Source organism: Squalius cephalus (genome assembly GCF_949319135.1).
Source record: "Squalius cephalus genome assembly, chromosome: 25".
NCBI classification, from domain to species: Eukaryota; Metazoa; Chordata; class Actinopteri; order Cypriniformes; family Leuciscidae; genus Squalius; species Squalius cephalus.
Window position 1 is genome coordinate 17,482,870 of NC_137146.1, and position 22,542 is coordinate 17,505,411.

Below are 22,542 nucleotides of genomic sequence, written 5' to 3' on the forward strand. Positions count from 1 at the left end.
TGTTTAAAATAAAATTAGTTTTATGAGCGCTTAATCATGGCCGAACTGAACTGGCACACATGGCATTACAATAAACACTCTTGTTAATTAAAACGAAATAAACAATGTGACTAAAATGGTTTTTACTGTTTATTTAATCGCGTAATTAAAAGGTGATTCAAAAGAACCGATTCAGAACGAGCCAGACTTCCCATCACTAGTGGGAGGCGTCTAGCATTTAGAGAGCGCAAGGGTTCAGGCATATTTGACCGCGCCCGCCATCTTGGAACGGTCAACGTGTCGTCACTCACAAGAATCATGCCACAACATTGCTCAGCTTCTGGTTGTAAAATCGACGATTATAAATTGCCAAAGAAATTAGATAACCTTTCACAGGTGGGAATTTGTTGGTTTGTGTTTTTATATGTATTTTGATGTGTTTAACTACTATGGTTACTACTAGTACTTTTACTATGGTACTTCTTACTGTATTGTGTTAGTTTAGCAAAATCATCGGCTGAACTATCTATTCATGTTACTAACTACATTTGCAGATGCTCAGCCAATGAGCTGTTCACGGACCGGCTTTAACCGTTCCAATATGGCGGATGGCATAGATACACCATATAAACAGCCGCTGAGGCATCTATGGTTCAAACAAGTGCTGTTCTTTTTCAGAAACACTGTACTACTACTATGGTTACTATAATTACTAGAAACATTTTCGTCTTATCCGCAAGATATTTAATTGAACTGCCAAGCAGATATTTTTTGACATAACTACTGTTTTGGAATATAGGTAGGCCTACTTGTAGTAACTGTAATTGCAAATGTGTGTCAAAACCAAGACTTAATAATATTGAATAAAACATTATAAAATCACTCTTAAATTATGTATTTGATAAGCAATACATTTCATATTTAAAGTTTATTTTCATCCAACCCTCACTATTTTACATTTACATTTAATTAAAAATTAACAGTTTAATATCCTTTAATCATAAATTGCTACTATTTACACCAGGTTTCCAGCAAAGTAATCCTTCATCTTAAACATCAACACATAACAAAATAATTAGTTTTAATACAATATACAAATGTTAAGCCTGATTTCTTTACTTTTTTCATTTTTTCTTCTTACAAAAAGCTCTTGTAATTATTTGCAGGATGTAGAGCTAAAAGTGAATGTGAATGTAAAGTAGAACGCATTTGTTATGCACTGCTGCTTATGAAGCCCAGGCAGCCAACCTCTTCATATCATGATCATCCTCCACTCTCTTCTTGGAGGCTGAAAGAGTGAAATAACAGATATTTCAATGAAGCACAGACTGTATGGGCCTGACTGGTCTTTTGCCAAATTTTAAAAGTGTAGATACTGAATGTGTGGGTGGGTGTCATTGCACACTTACTTGCATTGCGGCTTGGTCTTGTGCTAGGCAGTTTGGTGGTTGGTGCACTTGGTAATCTGCCCATATTCTTCATAATTTCTTCATGTTCTTCCTGTTCCAACTCTGCCAGCTCTGCCAACAATTCATCCTGTAAAAACATAAAAATGAGTACAGAACACATCATAAACTGAAGGCTGTCAATTGATTAAAACAATGAATCATGTTCTGTTTTAACAAATTATCTTGAAACTGCTGAAATGTACCAATAAATATATTTTCTTTCCAACTGTGCATTCTGAATTATAAATAAATTTCCCCAGCAGTCTAGAGCTCGTCTTCTCATAACAGTGTTTTTATCTTACTGATCATATTTGTTGAGTTTACATTTTTTAATGAATTTGACTGATAAAAAAAAAAATAGCTTATGTGCGCTGATGCTCTTATTAACCCTTAAATAAATTTAATTATAAATATTTAACTAATCTAGAGGATGACAGTCAACTACCTTTAATATTAATTAAGCATTTTGGGCATAAACATGTAAAATAGAATAGTGATTCAAATATTTAATTCAAATAAATAAATGTCCATACTGATCTTATTCATCGGGTCTCACAGGCACTTCAGCATCGTGGCCACTAGTTTACACGAGCACTGACACCCTGTGAGAAATAATCGCCTATATTTAACTTCTGCTTTTTCAGATTGGCTTGGGTTGGACTAAAACTTCATGTTCTGTTGAGTAAGGAAAATTCTTTACACAGTAGTCATCAGATTATCTCTTCTCCTGTCTCTGAAAATGCCCAGATTTTTAACGGGTTCATTGGATGCAAAATTCCCTTTTATATAGTGTTTGCATATAAATGCGTCTTTGCAGTGTGTGGACACAACAACCAAACAATGAAAAAAATCCATTCACTCCTTTTTTTTTAATCCTCAAAAAGTCTAAACACTCAATAATCAGGCCGTTTGGATTTTCGGAGCACTATGATGTCATAATGCTTATGTTACGCCCACGACCACTGACGGACTGTCCCGTATTAGCATATTTTTGCCCTCAGTCGTTCGACAACCCCCATGGAAGAGAGGGGTGGGGAGAGCAGTTTTTGTTTTTGAGGAGGTAAAAAAGGGTGTTGTTTTACACAACCATTGAGGAATTTTAACCATAGTATATTACAAACTTTACATGAACATCCTAAAGAATCATACTTACTTGTGGAAAATGGGCATCCGATGGCCCCTTTAAGACAATAGATGATCATGGGTGCTTAGCACCATCACTTCACCATTATAATGAGATGAATTCATTAAAGAATACAATATACCTTACTCATTTATATGATTCCGACATAGTATTTGACCACGGCTGTTTTTTGTGCCTTTTACCTCTGTAAAATTAGGCATTGGCAACAACTGGGTAATGATGTTGATAGGCTACTCATCATTTCAAGGTAATGGCATCGCTAAATTGGATTAGTTTGGATGGTCACGCTAAAAGTGTGTTGTTTAAGGCTTAATTTAAGGGTAATTTAAGGCTTTGTGTAGGGGAAAAAATTTATGATTTAGTGTGTAAAAAAGGACTGCAATCTTGTATTATTCCTGACCCTGATTTGATGTGAAGTAAATGGAGGAGCGGAGTCGATTCTGTCGACTTCTATGGTTCGAGTTGGGAGTTTGAGTCGAACATCCCTATTTGTAATATGTACCTCATCAAACTGATCACCAAAAGGTTTTGAGATGGCATCACTGATCTCCTGAGCTACTTCCTGTTGTTCTGTAATGTCCTGCATGAGGGAGTCAATGTTATCCAGATCTCTGAAAGTGAGAGAAACAGAATGATTGATTATTTGATGACATTTGCTAACAACTGTTCAATCAACTGGTACATATGAAGATGTATGCAACAGTCATTTATCAGCATTATACAAAATATATTACTACAGACATCTGTAGTTTTGTAGTATTGATCAATCAAAATCAAGTATTCCTGAGAACCATGTAATAAGCAATGATTTGTTTTTTTGTGAACAACTGAGTGTAAAGTACAGCAATAGGTGCCTTCACACTGTCGTAATTACCATAATTATGAAATTTCAACTTGTAAAAAGCATTGAAGAGCTTGTAATTACAAATTTTCAGATCGCTCCTACTTGTACCACGTGATTGCTGTACCACCTGATCACTGCAGATTAATTTAGGCATTGATAGTGTTGCCATAGAAATGCATAATTCCCAGTCCAGGGAAGTGAACAGCTCTGAGTAGTAGAACGTCACGTGTTGGCATCTCAAAATTACGGTAATTACGACATAGCGTGAATGCAGCAAATGATGAAACGCACATGTTCTGGTGAACCCCTTTGATGGCTTTAGCTGCGTAACCCATGTTCTTCAGAACCTCTGTGTTTGTGGTGGCATTCTCAAGGGCCTCTCGCTGGAACTCAATAGTGGACAGGGTCCCGTCGATCTGAGTCAGCTGTTGCTCGAAACGTTTCTTCCTCTTAAGAGCCTGAAGTGCAGCTGAGGAAAAAGATTTTTTATTGTGGTCAAAATCATCAAATATTTCACTGAAGAAGTCAAATACTTAATTCAAATGATATTTTCCCTCATTTTTAGGGATTAATGCTGTTAAAGGGATATTTCACTGCTGGAAAGATGAATGTGTATTTAAATTGGGTCATTTATGTAGTAGAAATGTGAAATTATTTTAGAAGTTGGTGCCTTCTAGACTGAGAAAAGCCAGAAAATGTATTTTTGGCTCATGTGGATGAACGACAACAACTCCCAGAATGCACTTGCTTCGCTGCCCTACGAGGCCACTCCCAAGCCACACCTACCGGTTGAGGGCAGTATCGGAAGAAATGATACAACTAGGCAACTAGTTGACTCGAAACTGAAAAGACGCCATTTTATCATGAGATCCCACCCCCTATGGGCGGGTTGAAAACACGCGGAAATGAAGATTTTCATTTGCGTCATTGGAGTTTTTTTTCCAGACACACAATACAGAAATCTCTCGTCTCAGGGGGACATGAGGGAGGGAGGCACGGTCATTCGAAAACTCTACCGGGTTTCTACTGATACAAAGCCTAATGCTAATTGGTGAAGTATCCCTTTAATCATACTGAACGTGATCAACTGCATTTTATGTAGCATACTAGCATTTTGAATACAATGTGCCTCTGTTTAAGCTGTATGAAGAAAAATTGGAAGACATATTTAAGGATTTTTTTTTTTTTAGAAAGAATGGATAATATTTTACACACAAAATTACTTGTAGGTTTACTTTTATAAATTTTGTAAATTAAAGATCACATAAGCTCATAGAAGGTGATCTAAGACAAGTGAAGAAGTTAAATTATTGTTTGACTTAACGACCAGGAACTTAAATTATAGACATTTTTTAATCTTTAAAACGAATACTCAAAGTATTTGAGTAAATGTAATTAGTTACTGTACTTAAGTATCTTTTTGGCTACTTTGTAGTTTTACTGAGTATCAAAGATATTCACAACTTTTACTACAGGTTTGAATAAGTATATGTACTCTTTACTACAGTATATTTGTATTACTCATTATATTTTGCAGTTTATTTCTGCTATAAAGGCATTGAAGGTACTATAACTTGTGCGCTTTTCCCTTACTTACCAAAACTTGTCATCAAGGCTACTTTACATGAATGCGAGTGCATTAGCAGGTAGTTGCTGAATCACAGGCGTTTCATATAAGATGAGGCCGAAACCAGCACGTCAAGTGCAAGTAGGCTTTGACTATTTCATTTTACTTAACATTATTTTATTTATCCATTATATTGAAGCAACCTTTTTGAAGGATATAGGTTTACTATGCCTATTTTGAGCACTTGAGCTCAACTGAGACTTGAGTGTTTGTTATAGTTTGTAGTGTTTAAGAGGTTCTCTTACGAGAGGTTCTCTCGTATTGCGTAGTTGCTACGCTACGGGAAAGCCTTTCTTTCTCGAGATACTGAAGCCAAAAATTATCCTTAATTTTTATAATCTTGTCAACGCAGTGCGGCAGCCTGCAGACCTAGGGCGAGCTACTAGCGTGCCCATTGGCTGCCCTGCGGCAACTGCAGCAGCCTACCGCTGAGCCCTTGGCGTGACGTCACGACCAATGAGCGCGCTTGGCGCGCTTACTGCGTCACAGCCCGCGAAAAGGGGGGTGTGGCTTAGCGTATATAAACAGGGCTCGGAGGCTGCTTCTCTGATTTCTGTCTTTTCAGCGAAGCTCTTCGCATCGCTGCTCTCTGAGGAAGCCGCCGTTGAATCAAGCGACCAGCACGCCGAGGATCTCAGCCTGAGGACGCCGGCCGCCTTCGCCGCCTTCAGCCTTCCCTGCCTGCTTCGCTATCCGGCGAATATATCCTTTACTGCTCTGTGTTGTATGTGTGTGTGTGTTCGCCCCGCGACACACTTTGCATCTAAAAGAGCGCGAGGCGTTGTTGCAAATGCCTCGCTCATCCTGTGGCTCGTGCAGAGCCTCGCTCAGCGACGGAGACCGCCACGTGGTCTGCGCTCTCTGCCTGGGCCTCGACCACGCAGCCCGCGCCCTCTCCACGGGCGGCTGCGAACAGTGTGAGGACTTGCCGATGTCGACCCTGCGGGCTCGACTCGCCATGTTTGATGATCCTCCACCTTCCCCGGCTGCCTCTTCAGGGCCGCGAAAGAAGAAACGCCGCTCTCAAAGGCCTCCCGAGCCGGTGGTTATAGCTGAGCGCTCGCCGGAGCCCCTCCCGCGAGCCTCGCTCTCTCCTTCTCCCCCGCCCTTCACCGACGCGCAGCGGCCGGCCACTGCCTGCACTGCCGTCGCCTTAGGGGATGAAGCAGATGACGCCGCTGACAGCTGCTCTCTGCTTGCTTCGGACAGCGAGGAATGGTCGGGCTCTCACCGCTCCGCCTCCTCGACTCCAGAGTCTGGCAGGTCCCGCTCCAGTGTTGACGCGGAGCTTATCCGCCTCCTCACCAAAGCGGTCGACCGACTGGGATTGGACTGGTCCCCACCCAAGGAGCCCGCGCCGAACCGACTCGACGGGTGTTTTCTGCCTAGCCGCCGCCAAGCGCCAGCCTCTAGGTCAGCACCCTTCCTGCCCGAGCTCCATGCGGAGCTATCGAAGTCGTGGAACGCGCCCTTCTCCGCTAGACTCCGCTCATCTGTCTCCTCGGCCCTCTCCCAGGTGGACGGGGCCGCCGAGAAAGGATATACCGGCATCCCTTCCGTTGAGGAAGCGGTGGCAACGCACCTTTGCCCGCCGTCTGCTAGATGGCGCTCAAAGTCTGCCCTGCCGTCCAAAGCCTGCAGGACCACATCAGCTCTCGCCGGCCGCGCATTCGCCGCCTCCGGCCAAGCTGCTTCCGCCCTGCACTCGATGGCTGTTCTCCAGATCCTGCAAGCCGACCTCCTCCGTGAATTGGACGAGAAGGGCTCGGATCACACAGCCTTAACAGATCTGCGCAGCGCGACGGACCTTTCGCTCCGCGCTACCAAAACCGCTGCACAAGCCATCGGCAGATCCATGGCCGCGCTCACCGTCATCGACAGACACTTATGGTTGACGCTGGCGGATATGAGTGAGTCAGAACGCGCTGTTTTCCTCAACGCCCCGCTCTCGCCCACTGGCCTCTTCGGCCCTGCGGTCAGCGGGATTGTGGACCGCTTCTCTGAAGTACAGAAGGCGTCGCAGGCTATGAATCTCTTCCTGCCCCGCCGCTCGAGCCCAGCCGCAGGCCGCTCTCAAGCTCAGCCTCCTGCGCGCAGCTCCACACAGCGCTCGTCTCGGCCACCAACTGCTTCGCAGCGACGCCAGGGCGGCCGCCCTAGGTCGCGCTCAACCAGCCGTCACAGACCGCCGCCCCCCCGGGGTCCGCGTCCCAAGATAACGCTGAAGTCTGAGCCCGCGAAGTCCTCCTAGCACCCGCAGGGAGGAAAAGATGGCTGAGTCCCGCTGCGGCCGGACCGCCATCAAAACGCCCAGCTCTGTCAGTCCCCTCAGTACAGGCTACTGCAGCAGCTTACACCGCAGCCAACGAGCCAGTAACACCACTCGCTCGCCTGCACACAAACGCCGTTTTTACGGCGGCCCAAATAAATCTCAGAAAGAGTGTAAATTCGGGTTTTCCGGCTCCGGCCGAAGGTGTTGTAAGTGCAGAAAATGTGCCCACTCCCACGTGCTCACTGCTTCACACAAACACGGTCCCCATGGTAACGCGCTCAGAGCGCTCTCTCATAAAGCGGTCACACACCGCTCGAGTACTAAGTGTAGTAAATGTGCCCACAACTCTGTGCTCACATCTACCCGTAACTCGCTCTGTCACTCGGTTACCCCGGGCAACAACGGCTCAGGCCGAGAGTATTATAAGTGTAGAAAATGTGCCCACTCCCATGTGCTCACTGCTTCACACAAACAGGGTCCCCATGGTAACGCGCACAGAGCGCTCTCTCATGAAGCGGACGCAAGCCGCTCGAGTATTAAGTGTAGAAAATGTGCCCACAGCCTTGTGCTCACACCTACCCGCTGTTCGCTCTGCCAGTCAGTTACCTTGGGTCACAGACCCTCTAAAGCTCCCAAACACTGGCCATGTCATAAGTGTAAACTCTGCGCCCGCTCACGAGCACGCGCACTCACTTTTAGACATTATAATCCCCACGCCACTCTCGCGCCTGGGATGTTTGACAGCAAATCACGCTCCATCCGATGGGACCGAGCTACTGAATGCTGTTCAGTCGGCCAATACTGTTTACCAGCCCCCGTGTTCGAGCACCAGCGGCGCGCACGCCGTTCCATCCTCTCTGATACAGGTTCCCCATCCCGCGCAGCGCGGCGATCTGAACCCAGAGACCATTCGACCCCTAGCTATGCATGCGAAAGCATGGGAAGCGATTCAGGGCGCGTCAGAATGGGTGCTGAATACTATAAAACACGGCTATTCGCTTCAATTCGCTCGTCGCCCTCCGCGCTTTACAGCACAGACGGAGACGAGAGTGAGTTCAGAAGCTGCGCACCTGCTTCAAGCAGAAATAGCGAAGCTGCTGCGCAAAGGGGCTATAGAACAGGTTCATCCTTCTCTGAGCGAGTCGGGCTTTTACAGCCGCTACTTCCTCGTACCCAAGAAGGACGGAGCGTTAAGACCTATTTTAGATCTGAGACATCTGAACAAAGCCCTCATGAGACGGCCGTTCAAAATGATCACAACCAGAAAAATCCTCGCGCAGATTCGCCCAGGAGACTGGTTTATCTCTCTCGATCTAAAAGACGCATACTTTCAGATCCAGATAACTCCCCGTCACAGGCCATTCTTGAGATTCGCCTTCAACGGTCGAGTATAACAGTACACAGTCCTACCCTTCGGCCTGTCTTTGGCACCCCGTACATTTACGAAATGCATGGACACGGCCCTCGCTCCCCTGAGAAAACAGGGAATGCGAATACTGAATTATCTGGACGATTGGCTTATTCTAGCGCAGTCAGAGACGGAACTTGTGTCTCACAGAACAGCGCTTCTCAGCCATTTGGAGGAGCTGGGTCTCTCGGTCAACTGGACCAAGAGCTCGCTATCGCCCCGTCAGTCAATTTCCTTTCTTGGAATAGAACTGGACTCGGTGGCTATGACGGCCAGACTGTCGGAGCAGCGCGCGCGCCGCATCCGCCTCCTCGCCGCATCCCTCCAAATAGGCAGCCGGGTTCCGCTGAGGACATTCCAGCGTATCTTGGGGCATATGGCCTCAGCTGCAGCAGCGCTCCAGCTGGGCTTACTGCGCATGCGCCCGCTTCAACGCTGGCTGAAAGCGCGCGTGCCCCACCGAGCCTGGGCGGCCGGCGGCTTGCGAGTCAGAGTGAATCAGGGCTGCATTTCAGCCCTGCAGCCCTGGCTGGCAGCCGAATGGTATCTCACGGGAGTGACTATGGGAGTGATTTCACACCGGAAAGTTGTCTCGACAGACGCTTCCAACCTAGGTTGGGGAGCGCTCTTCGAAGGCAGACCGGTCTATGGCCGCTGGTCAGACCAGGAGAATCTCCTACACATAAACTGTCTAGAGATGCTCGCGGTCGAGAAAGCGCTCAAACACTTCCTCCCATTCCTCCACGGTCACCATGTTCTAGTCCGCACGGACAATACATCGGTAGTGGCCTATGTGAATCGCCAGGGCGGTGTCAGATCAAAGACGCTCTGCACCCTGGCGGAACGCCTCCTCGTGTGGGCTCAGCACTCTCTGCGCTCGCTGAGAGCCGCGCATGTGCCTGGCCACCTGAACGAGGGTCCCGACAGACTGTCCAGGGACAACGTTCCCCCTGGGGAGTGGTCTCTACACCCCCAAACAGTCCAGTCACTGTGGCGCCGTTTCGGCAAAGCGAAAGTCGACCTTTTTGCGTCAAAAGACAACGCTCATTGCCCAGAGTTCTTCTCGAAGAACGATGACGCGCTGGCCCAGACCTGGCCCAGCGGCCCGTTGTACGCTTTTCCCCCGGTCTCTCTGCTGCCTCAGGTCATCGAGAGAATCAGGGAAGCGCGCCACTCAGTGCTCCTCATAGCCCCATGCTGGGAGAACCAAGCTTGGTTCCCGGATCTAATACAGCTGGCAGACTCAGCCCCCTGGCCGATACCGGTGAAGAGAGACCTTCTCTCTCAAGCCCGCGGCTCGATATGGCATCCCCATCCAGAGCGCTGGTCTCTGCATGCGTGGAGCCTCAACGATTACACGCTGATCTGCCAGACGGGGTCATGAACACGATCATACAATCTAGAGCCCCCTCTACGAGGCGGCTCTACATGTCGAAATGGTCAGTGTTTAACAGATGGTGCACTGCTAAGGGGCTCAATCCACAGACATGTGGGGTATCGCGAATTCTGTGTTTCCTTCAAGAGCTACTGGACGCGGGCAGGTCCCCCTCCACGCTCAAAGTCTATGTTGCGGCCATTTCAGCGCTCTCTGTTTCAGAGCGGGGCCGCGCATTAGGAAGGAACGAGTTCGTCATCCGCTTCCTTAGGGGAGCCAGGAGGATGAACCCCCCGCGACCCCCCGCGGTTCCTATGTGGGATCTTTCTCTGGTCTTGGAGGCCCTGAGAGCGCATCCCTTCGAACCCTTGGAAACTGTGGATATGAAATACCTCACGCTCAAAACCGTTTTTCTGATAGCACTGTCTTCAGTCAAACGAGTGGGAGACCTTCACGCGTTATCTATTAACGCCGCGTGCCTCGAGTTCGGACCTAATGACTCCAAAGTCATTCTCAGACCGAGGCATGGGTACGTTCCCAAAATTTTGGGCACTCCCTTCAGAGCACAGGTCATTTCCCTCTCAGCCCTGCCAACGCATGGCAGCGAGGCCGATGGTAATCTCCTCTGCCCGGTCAGGGCGTTGAGAAACTACATTTCACGGTCCGCCGCTTTCAGGCGCTCGGATCAGCTCTTTGTTTCGTTTGGTGGGCGCACCAAGGGTCTCGCCGCCTCGAAACACAGCCTGTCCAGATGGATAGTGGACGCTATTGCTTTGGCTTATGCGTCTAAAGACCTGCAGTGCCCATTGGGCATTCGAGCTCACTCCACCAGAGGCATGGCCTCGTCGTGGGCGTGGTCCAGCGGGATTCCCATTCATGACATTTGTGCAGCGGCAGGCTGGGCCTCCCCCTCTACATTTGTTAGGTTTTACAACCTGGATGTTCCCGCCTTGCAGGCGAAAGTGTTATCAGTCTAAGTCTCGCGTATGCCGGCCCACTATCTGTGCGCGGGCTACGGTGTGTGATTTAGCTCTACTGGTTGAGCTGCACTATGCAGGGAATTGTCAGTTCGGACCGGCCGTGCCGCTCCTAACCCCCTAGTGTGTGCTTATGTACGGCGCTAGCCCTCTTTAGGCCGCCCGGCTCTCCGCTATCACGTTCCCCGGGCTCTCCCTGGGACTCATTCAGTGGATGCTGGGCGCGCACGGCGTTGACAAGGGCGTTCCCGTAGCGTAGCAACTACGCAATACGAGAGAACCTCTCGTAAGAGAACGTTTCGGTTACTCACGTAACCTCTGTTCTCTCTAGAAGAGGGAACGAGTATTGCGTAGCCCGCCGTGCTCGCGCCACGAGCTCATTTCGCTTCATGCGACAGAAACCAGAGAAGCAGCCTCCGAGCCCTGTTTATATACGCTAAGCCACACCCCCCTTTTCGCGGGCTGTGACGCAGTAAGCGCGCCAAGCGCGCTCATTGGTCGTGACGTCACGCCAAGGGCTCAGCGGTAGGCTGCTGCAGTTGCCGCAGGGCAGCCAATGGGCACGCTAGTAGCTCGCCCTAGGTCTGCAGGCTGCCGCACTGCGTTGACAAGATTATAAAAATTAAGGATAATTTTTGGCTTCAGTATCTCGAGAAAGAAAGGCTTTCCCGTAGCGTAGCAACTACGCAATACTCGTTCCCTCTTCTAGAGAGAACAGAGGTTACGTGAGTAACCGAAACGCTTTTTGTCAACCTTGATTTTTTGCAATTTTGAGGTATTCGGTTTTATTTTGGTTTAAGAAAATAAATAAACATGATTGCTCTCCTAACAAATCAGCTGTTTCTTGTTTTTCACTGGAATAATGTGTCTTGGGGACTAGTGCATCTTTGAGCATACATTCAGTACAAGTAAAATACTTAAGTACTGCTATTAAAATCAGATACTCTAACCCCCGGTTTCACAGACAAAGCTTAAACTAGTCCCAGACTAAAATGCATGCTTGAGCTGTTTTACCTGAAAGCAACTTGCACTGCTATCTTAAAATATGTCAGTGGCATTGTTTTGACTTACAGTAAGATGCACACCAGTAATGTTTTTAAGGCATGTTTATAAAAGCTACTTAAGTGTCCTTATTGAACTAATGCCTAATCCTGGCTTAATCTAAGCCCTGTCTGTGAAACCAGGCCTAAGATTTTTACTAAAGTATTGAAACTGGTGACATGTAACTTGTAATGGAGTCATTTTAGTTGTAAGGTATCTGTAATTTTACTCAAGTATGGTTACTTTTCAGGTACTCTTTACACCTGGCTCCACCTGTGATGCCTGGGTGTAAACGCCATGCTCGTGGTAATGCACAAGTTGACAACTGTAAATGAGGCGTGTCCAGATGCCTGTTCTAGGAGCAACAGCTGGGCGTCACTCCACATAAACAAAAGCCATGTTTTATAGACATGTTTCAGTGGGGTGTTGTTACACTTTCAAAGGCAAATTATGTAACCAACAGTTTTCTCTTAATCATTTAGTTTAATACAAAAAGAGTAAAACAAAATGTCTTGGAGAATTTGTATTATTATTGCAATTTTCAAGTGCTGTAATGTATATAAATCTTTTTAAAATAAACTATGAAAATCCATCATAAAAATATGAATTACATGTTTAAAACTTTCATATCTAAATGAAGTGTGGAATAAACCAACACTTAAGTGAAAATATTTTTTATAAACCTTCACATTTCTGGTGTTACAGTTCTTGACAATTCCGCCAATGAATGAATAAGTAAATAAATAGCCTAAATAAATAAATAAAAAAATAAATATATAGCCTACTTGTTTATGGAGACAACAAGAGATTTACTGAGATAAATCTGATCAAAAGGAAAATATTACTTGTGAGCACACTCATTTTATTTTTCATTGTTCAATGCCTAATTTTATCAAGATAGGCTAACGCAAAATATCAGTTATCACGACAAACGAGGCGGCTAATTTGTTCCAAATGTAATTTCCATCGCTGCCATGAACTTTCAAGGGTACAAAAATATAAAAATTACAGCAATTAAGTTACATCTTATGATGTAAATACCACATGGCAAAAAGTGATTATAGAAGTAGAAAGTCCCATTCTACATAACGTTACCTCTCTTGTTTTTTGTTCCATTCTTTTTGGCAATGGCGAGCTCCTGCTCGATTCTGCTCTCCAGGTATTGCTGTTTTTTTGTTAACATGGCCTCTGTCTCTCTCAGTTTGTTGATGGCCTCCTGTGGTGATGCACCCGACCGGGACCGGTGTTTAGATCTAGAACTGGATCCAGAACTAGAACTGGGCTTGGAGCTAGATGAGCTTGATGAGCTCACTTTAAAAATCTTTGAAATTTTACTCATTTTTTTCCCGAAGGTAGGCTATTGCTTGTAATTCTAGTTAAATATCCAACGAGCTTAAAATTAAAATTCTTAAAAGGATCGCGAGAGAAAGTGGCAATTCTTGACAGTCTGCTTTTCAGATTCAATTCAAAACACCAACGTAACTCTTCCTGAAATTCAACACCTGTCTGTGCGCACGTAAATTGCTCCACAATAGTCTCTGAAGACACGCCCATTGAATAGAATTAGTCGACAGAATGAAGTCACACAATGGGCGGGGCAAGGTAGCCCGAATATTGCCTTATTGGTCAGGTATAAATAATAATTCCTTTATTTTGAGGATTTCCTCACTGGACGATTCGGCATGCACTCAATCTGATGTAATCTTGTCGAATGACACTTTTCTAGTCAAAATAAACCAGATGGAGTCAGTTTTCTGATATCCTTAGCCATTGAATGAACATTTAATGAAAACGACAGTTTCAGGTTGTCACATTTATTTAGACAAAAAACAATTTCTATAAAAATGGAACATTTTAATTACATGTTCATATTTAACTTCCATTGTTAAGTCATTAACCATTAAATGGACAGGAACATTAAAGTAAGCTATTTCAGAAATGTTATTTTCCAACACATAAAGACTCAAATTATAAAGTCCTATCACGTCTTCCTCAAAATATTGCTTAAATGTTTAAGAGTTTATATTTCCTATTAAAACAGCAAAATATTTGAAGGTTTGATCTCAGTGGTTTCCAGATAAGTGATCTTACATAGTGTTGCTATGAATGAACAACTGTCTTCATTCAGAAAAATTGGACTACTGAATGTCACAATTGACAGATCAACGTTGTCCAAAGATTTGTAATAATATACAATAATTCACAAGTTCCATATAAGGTTAAACATATTTGGCTTGCTGTCTGTAGTGTATGGGCTCAAGGAAGCAGCTTCAACTCAAGCTTATTAAACCCTCCAGTGGGACTACTGATGTTTCGAAGATGAGTCCTAAATTATGTTGGTGGAGTTGGGGGATTCTAATTCAGTGATATAAGTTTAATTAAATGGCTTTAATTATATTGTCTCAAGCACAAATGATAAGTGACTGATTCATAGTTTTGGGTAAAGTAACTTTTAAAAGTAATGCAATATATTATCGCGTTGCGATAATATAATTGCATTAGTTACTAATTGCATTAGTTACTTTTTATGGAAAGTAATGTGTTACTTTCCATAAAAAGTAACTAATGCAATTAGTTACTTGTTATGGAAAGTCACACATTACTTTTTATGGAAAGTAATGTGTTACGTTACATTACTTTATCCTTGCTTGTTTTTTGTTTTAAACAAAAGTTCTATTTTTGGCAAATGTAAAGGCCCTTTCACCCCAAAAGTGAAATGAATAAGCCTCAGACTGAAGGAAATGCAAACTCACACCTGTATAATAGCGAGCACAGCTCAAACAAAACTTTCAGCTGTGTTGCCATGCTGGATTGCAGAAGAATAGGACACAGGAGAACAAAGATGAATCAACACTCTTACTTCAGCAATATATAAAGTATATTTATAGGTTTGCGTAATATTATTAGTTTGCATTTGACTTTTTTTTTTTTTTTTTTTTCATTTTGAGGAAAATGGAATCTGTTTTTGTGCAAGTGAGATGAATAAATGCAAGATCACATTTAAGTCAAGTCAGGTCAAGTCACCTGGTCCCACTTTATATTAAGTGGCTTTAAGTACTATGTACGTACATTGAAATTAATAATTTGATACAATGTACTTATTGTGTAACTACATGTTTTTACATTGTACTTATATTAAAAAAATTCCTGCATGTAATTACAGCTGTAATTAATTTATGTAATTACATTTGTAATTACATAGTTGACCCTTCCCTTACACCTTAACTCACCCTTAAACCTACCCAATCCACCACACCTGTCCCTAACCTTACCCGTATCACACCTCAATAGCAGCAAAAGTGTTTTACAATACAACATGAACACAATAACATTGTACTTATTTTTTTATGTAAGTACATAGTACTTAACGCCACTTAATATAAAGTGGGACCAGTCACCTTTATACAGATTGTTTCAAAGCAGCTTTACAGTGATAGCAGAAAAATAATGTAACAAAGTTTGTTTCTATAAGAAAATAGCGAAATCAGTTCAGTGATGGTTAATTTTTGTTGTAAAAAAGTTATTCATTTAGTTCATTTTCAGTTCTCATATAATGGTGTCAATGCAGGCAGATCAATAATATTGTTGAATATTAAATTTAGTCTAGAACTACATAACCATCATGCTCACACAGCTCTCGCAATGCCTCTGCACTTACTCCTGATTTCTCTCAACATGGGAACAGGAGAAATGTCAGTCAATACATGGGAGAACAAAGTAACTTGTGTTACTTATTTGAAAAAGTAACTCAGATATTTGGCTTTAAATGTAAAATTAATGTGTTACTTTACTAGTTAGGAAACTACTACTTTAACTTTTACTACTTGAAAAAAGTAATCAGATTACATAACTCGAGTTACTTATAATGACACTATTAGTGACTTGTTTGTACAGTCTTAGTCATTCTCTCATAGCCTAATTTAAGCATAATCCTGATTTTCTTATTCAAGTAATTGCCAGTAATGTAACAGAAAAAAAAAAAATTATGCATGCAGTAAAGAAAGAAAGAAAGAAAGAAAGAAAGAAAGAAAGTTTTCCGGACACATTAATCACATTATATACTCTAGTCTGTTTATAAAGCACAAACAGATGAGCCTTTCTTTACTGTCTAGCTGTTTTACCTGCAGGAAATGAATGTGATCGTGTGAATGTGAGTGATCATCAATCTTCTGCTTCTGTCGCTTCAAGCGTCTTTCAGCTTGACTCACTGCAGCCTCTTCCTGATCTCTGATCAGCTGTATGACCTCAGAGCGGCTTCTCCCAATGGAGCGGATCCGCTCAGTAAAGATCCACTCACTTTCCTCCACTGATCCCAGTGCTGTTAGGACACACATCACAACCACCTCATACTGCTGCTCACACTGAGTCTAAAACTGCTCTTCTGTCTGTTAAAGGTGCTCTAAGCGATGTCACGCGTTTTTTAGGCCAAAACATTTTTTGTCACATACAGCAAACAGACAGCCCAGCTCTGTAGACAGCCCAGGCTCCACAAACGGCAAGAAAAACAAACTGGCCCAGCCTTGGCCACGAAACATAACAAACAGTGTTGCAGCCAATAACCGACAAGAATGATTTGGGAGTGGGGGGTTAGTGCGCGCGCACATGTGAAGGGGGGTGTGTGTGGAGTGGAGGAGAGAGAAGCATGAAGAGGGAAGTTAGCTAGAGGAGAGATGTCCTAACAACGACTAACGTTAAAATGGTATATTCTTGAGAATTTTGATATGGCCGACACACGACCAAAGAGACGACGTTCCGATGAACAAATAACAAAGAATAGGGAAAAGGAGAAGGAACGCGAAGTCCCAAATTTACATCGGAAAAGCGTTCAAAAGGTGGCGAGAACTCCGCCGGCAGAAGGGCTTCCAATCCGACATTCAGGTGGCTTTGTTTTTGCTGGACAGGTGGGTAAATCCAGTTTTTTTTTTCTAAATGGTTCATGATTTTTTCAGGAAGCACGGAAGGGAGGGGGAGGGGACGGGATGAGGAGGAGGGAGGGTCGAGCTCCGTTTTGTTTGACAATACTTCGAACGTCAACAAGAACTGATGCCACCCAACATCGCTTAGAGCACCTTTAACTGTTGTTCCACTCAAACTTAGGAGAGTCCACAGCCTGTCTCAGCTCCTGAAGCATCTTCTCTATCTCCTGGATTCTCTCATCATATCTTCTCGAGTCTCTTTGAGAATCGTCTGTTAGAAAATCAGATAACCACAAACTTCAGCTATACAGCATAAACCTGAGTAACTAAATAATGAAACCAGCATTTTTCAATCACTGTCATGTGTCACTGTCACTGTCACTGAGAATGTGATACAATATTAATTTATTGTATCTCTGCACCCGTGTTTCTTACTTCTGAAGAACTTCTTATGTTGTTGCAGGTGATTTTGACAGTAAGAGTTCAGACACACAGACAGGACTTGACAGCTTGTGTTTTCTCCCAGTACAGACGTCACACTCCACATCTCCAGATCCAGTGTAACAATCAGCAGTTTGGAGTCTCATCTTCTTCAGTTTTTCCAGCGTTTCAGCAAACATTACATTCAAAACAGGTTTTGGAGTGAGAAAGTCTGTATGTACTGAGGTCAGCTGTAAACTCCCTTGATCCTCCTGATTCTCTCTCTCTCTCTCTCTCACACACACACACACACACACACACACACACACACACACACACACACACACACACACACACACACACACACACACACAGTACTTTGCCTTACTGAAACCTGGCTTAAACCAAATGATTATTTCGGTCTAAATGAGTCTACTCCATCAGGATACTCCTATAAGCATGAGCCCCGTCTGATAGGTCATGGCGGCGGTATTGCAACAATCTATAGAGATTTTCTTAGTGTTACTCAGAAAACGGGTTATAAGTTTATTTCATTTGAAGTACTTGTACTAAATGTTACGCTCTTAGATGCTAGAAAAACATCCCTATTATCTTTAGCCTTGGCTACCGTATATAGACCGTGTAAGGCCCGTGGAATTGGTCCAATTGCCGGTTCACCAATAACACAGGGAAGGTTATCACGTGCTCTGTCCTTACCCATGCAAAGCATTTGGTTGTTTAAATTTACAATACATTTAGTTATGTATTCTCTCGTAATTTCATCTGACTCCATAAATGAAAGGTCTTAATAATATCTGTGCCTCACTAATAGTGAGCGAATGACTATTCCTTTTAACCATTAAATGAACAATGTCAAGAACAGTTGGAATAATCACATGTAACAATTTATTATGTCAGGTAAATGTATCATGCCAATTTCATAATCAATTCAAAGATAATCGATACAAAACATCAAATACTCTGGAATAGAGAGAAGATGCAAACCCAACTTTAAGAAGTACGTGAGGCTGAGAGATTTCTTTCTCTCAGCCTCACGGGCCGATCTATTTACAGAAAAGGCCCCGAACTCTCTGCTGCATCTCCTTATATACCCAAACCTTTCACCAGGAAACATGTACTAACAAAAGAAATTTGCATGCAGTGGTCGCACCTTTATGGGGGTGGGTGACCATTTGCTTGAGAGACCACCTTCCTTTGTAAGTCAGTTATCCATAAACTCTTAAAAACCTTATTACCTTTTGTTTTACTTATTTAGAAAGAGACATTTGTACCAGTCGCACTGTGACATTTTAAACAATACCAAACATGAAAATACTCTGTGATAATCATTCACATTAAACTATACATTTTCTTTGGAGAAATCAAGTGATCATCTGGCATGGGAGAGAGGGGGTGATGGGAGAGGTAAAGAGATGTAGATTAGGATGACTCGGAGGTGAGACTTTCGTCTCGATAGTGCACGAGGGCCAGTTCAAATGGTAATCTCCGGAGAGGTCCTTTTGTCCTCTCAGGGTCTGGTCAACCCAGAAACTGACTGTCCGGAATTTCCTAATTTATCAATTCTTACAGTTTCCCTCCTTGACTCCGTGGGTCAAATTCAAATGAGCTCCTATGGAGTCACTGATCAACGTCTGTTGTAATCCTTGAGAAAAATAGTCTTTTCAATGTTAGCATCTGTAGAAGCTTGCAGAGGACTGTGTTCACCTGCAGAACACCTGGTCTCACCAGGTGTATGTTGCTTGAGTCCAGCAGGTGGATGAAAGCATTCAGGTTTTCATCCTGTGATCTTGTGATGTGAGCAAAGTTCGTAGAGTCAATCTGGACCTTTGTTACTTGTTCAGTTGACGTGTCATTCCTCCATGGAGAAACTTCTGCTTCTCTGGCACCTTCTCCACGATGATGATCTGACCCTTCTTGACCAATCCTGTCACCTCCAGCGGTACAGTTGTCTGGGCAGACCTCAGTGGATGAAGGGCTTCTCCTTGGTTCACACTGCTTTGTGTGAAGAGCCTGAGACACCTGAAAAGCATCTTAAATGTCCACTTCACGATTGAGCACTTATGAACTTGAAGTTGTATGGAAATGCATGGGAACACATAATGCAACAAAACAAAATCATGTCATGTTCAATATAAAATATCATGTTCATGTCAGCAAGTGCGAATGGTACATCTGGTCTCAAATGTTTCTCAGGGTCATGTAGAATGGTCTCATTTTAAATATCCAATTCTTCACTACCACTGTGATGTTAAATGGTAGTGGAATTTAAGTATTCTTGGTCTGAATTATTCAAAGGAAATGCAGCAAGAGGTCAGTGTAACATAAATAAATAACAGCAATAATAATATTCAATCACAATTAGGAAGAAATGCATGTATATAATAATCACTTTGTTCATGAATCTTCCAATGCAAGCCACCTATGCAGATCTAAGAGGTGACTTGGAACATGTTTAAGCATATAAGAATGGAGATTGTTCATTCCTTGTAACAGTTTTGTGTTTTTGAGTGTGAGTGTGGGTGTGTGTGAGAGAGAGTGAGCAAGTGAGTGTGTATGTGTGTGTGTGTGTGTGTGTGTGTGTGTTTTGTGCTGGCCATGTCACAGTCGATGATAGGGTTAAATTGTAAATTTTGTAATTGATTGAAGTGCTCACACTTCAGGTCTGTCCGTTTTTTATGTTTCTGTTATTAGTGGTATGTTTGAGAAATCAGGGGCCCTCTGACTTTCCAACCACCCCAATAATAATCAGAAAGTTTGAACATTTTGAAATTTGATAGCAGGTCTGTCTCTGCTTTATAATTCGCATCACTGACTTGTGACTGTAGCCATTCATATGTATATTTCAGTGTTTTTCCATGAGTTGGCAGTGTGTGTTCTGAATAGCGTATGCTATGTATGTCTCTTTTAGATTGTCATCATGGGATCAGCTTTACCATCCTATGTGTGTGAAGCTATCTGGAACTGTTAGTGTGAAGATGGACAGTAGATCTTAGTGAAGTGACACTTTTGGACTCTGTCATCTTTATCTTCTTATGATGTGTAGTGATGGAGGTGTGTGTTCAGTGTTCATGTCTAGGAGATGGGTGGAATATAATCGATAACAATTGTGTTGCAAATTTTGATCCAGTTCTAAACTGGGAGGCCATATTTATTCAGTGATGTACTATTGTAAGTGTGAATGGCCTCTTGAAGTGTCTTTTCACCCATCTCCCGAGGTTATGTTCTAACAATTCCACTGTCCTGGCCTTGAGGTGGGGTCCGCCCCATCCTGGCATCCGTCCTTCGAGGAATTTGCAGAAGTACACCTGAGACATAAAACAGAGGAGAGCGAACCACAGACAGATAATTCCAATATTTCAAAAGCATTAAATTCAGACGTGTGGAATTCTTTTACTTGTTCCAATATCATGTCAGTTGCAATTTTAATTCCAGATGTCACATGAAACCGAGTTTCATTGACCACGTCTGAATTGTTGCTGTTGTTTCAGTGTGTTGTGACACCTGAAGCTGCTCTTTCAGTTCAGCCTTCAGTCTGCTGCATGTGCAATGCTCATTGCTTTCTCTCATTACAGCCAGATCTCTGGGTTGTCTGGTTAGCATTAGCTGTTTATGGTGTCGTTCACACATTTTAGTTAGTGCAGATATTTTTTGTCGTGCAAAAAACTGTGGTACTTCTGTCTGCTGTTTAGCATTTCACACCCTCCTTGTAAATTTACTTCTCTGGTCAGATTACATTTTAGTTGTTGCACAATTTGGTTTGCTATTACCTGTGCCACACAATTCTAGCCGTGTACCACCCCTTTTTGGCACTGGGTAGCACACAAATGAAGTTCTGTTTCAGAAATTCAATTTAATGACGAAAGTCACACTTCTCCAATTATTATCCTACTCTGCGAGTGCAATATAATGTTCATTATATTTCAAGTTATAATATAATTATATTCTATAACAATACAAGCCAAATTATATTGTTTTCTGTTTCTGAAGAGTCTCTGGAACAACTTAACGCATGGTCAAATCTCTACTTGTTCTCATGTCAATACATTTGAATATGAAAAAGGCTTTTCTGGCTCAGGGCTGATAAGATGTACATTCGCTGTTTCTCTTTTTTTCTTTGCTAGGTTTCAAATACATTTTCTTCTCATTTAGTCTTTTAAATGGCCATTTTAACGTTTGGTTATTCTATTTACTCTTACTTTATATTTTTCCGTTTATAGATCAGGAAAACTATATCGCTTTGCAGTCCTTCCCAAGGATGCACGACACAAGTGGCCAGTCCCGAAGATCAGGAGCAGAGGCAGTTGGCTACTTCTCTAGGATTTTGCCGAAACACGCACAACAATCAAAGAGACCTTTTCATAGCCCCCTTGGGTGCCCTTCAAGATCTTAATTCAATCGTTTTACTTTAGTAGGTTTTGGCTCTGAATTAATCAAGCCTGTACATTTATCTAAAGTAACATTAAATTAGAAAAGAAGACATCGGAACACATCCACCCACCCAAGTCGCCAGCAAACTCCCTGATATCAGCTGTTAGCCGTCGCTAACCTCTGACGCAAACTTGTGGAAATATACGAATCCGTTGATCTATTTTGGAAAAAACAAATCTCAGAGTAATTCAGAATACATTCAAACATTACAATATTTAGTTCTCTGAAGCCTTAAATCTGAAAAGGTTTTTGTTTCAGGATTAATAAGATGCGTTCACTGTTTCTGATTTTCAGATTTGTTTGTCTTATGATTTACATCGTAGCCACCAAATTTAGCATAGACACACGTGTTTAATTCAGTTTTACACAGGACACACGGCCTAGAATACAACATCTACAACCCTTTTACCTAAGTGTTCCAAATACACTCACAGCAAAGCAATAGAATACAACATCTATATCACCTTTGCCTAAGTATTTCAAATACACTTACAGTAAATCTTGTGTTTTTAAAGAATAAACTCAACTAGCCTATGTGCACATTTTCGTAGCACAAACAACTATAAAGTGTGTTCTAGCACAATGTGTTAAGCACAACTACAAATTTGAAAATCCAAACAGAATCATTCATTGTCTAGAATA

At 43.0% G+C, this 22,542-nt stretch overlaps 1 protein-coding gene across 1 annotated transcript; it reads right to left on the bottom strand.

The window, feature by feature from the left end:
- Positions 1–856: 856 nt before the first annotated feature.
- chmp4c (charged multivesicular body protein 4C) lies at positions 857–13,655 on the bottom strand. Its single transcript, XM_079863298.1, has 5 exons — positions 13,211–13,655; positions 3,707–3,884; positions 3,074–3,182; positions 1,389–1,515; positions 857–1,267 (listed from the first exon to the last, which is right to left on the bottom strand). Exons 1-5 carry the CDS (start codon positions 13,452–13,454, stop codon positions 1,206–1,208), a joined length of 720 nt encoding a protein of 239 aa, XP_079719424.1. The 5' UTR covers positions 13,455–13,655; the 3' UTR covers positions 857–1,205.
- Positions 13,656–22,542: the final 8,887 nt, after the last annotated feature.

Bases quoted from the DNA above. Each gene is read 5' to 3' on its own strand.
- chmp4c (XM_079863298.1), bottom strand. From the start codon at position 13,454: ATGAGTAAAATTTCAAAGATTTTTAAAGTGAGCTCATCAAGCTCATCT. The intron at 3,885-13,210 runs GTAACGTTATGT...CTTTTTCCTCAG, and splicing joins TGGAACAAAAAACAAGAGAG to CTGCACTTCAGGCTCTTAAG. The intron at 1,268-1,388 runs GTAAGTGTGCAA...TCACTCTTTCAG, and splicing joins AAGACCAAGCCGCAATGCAA to CCTCCAAGAAGAGAGTGGAG.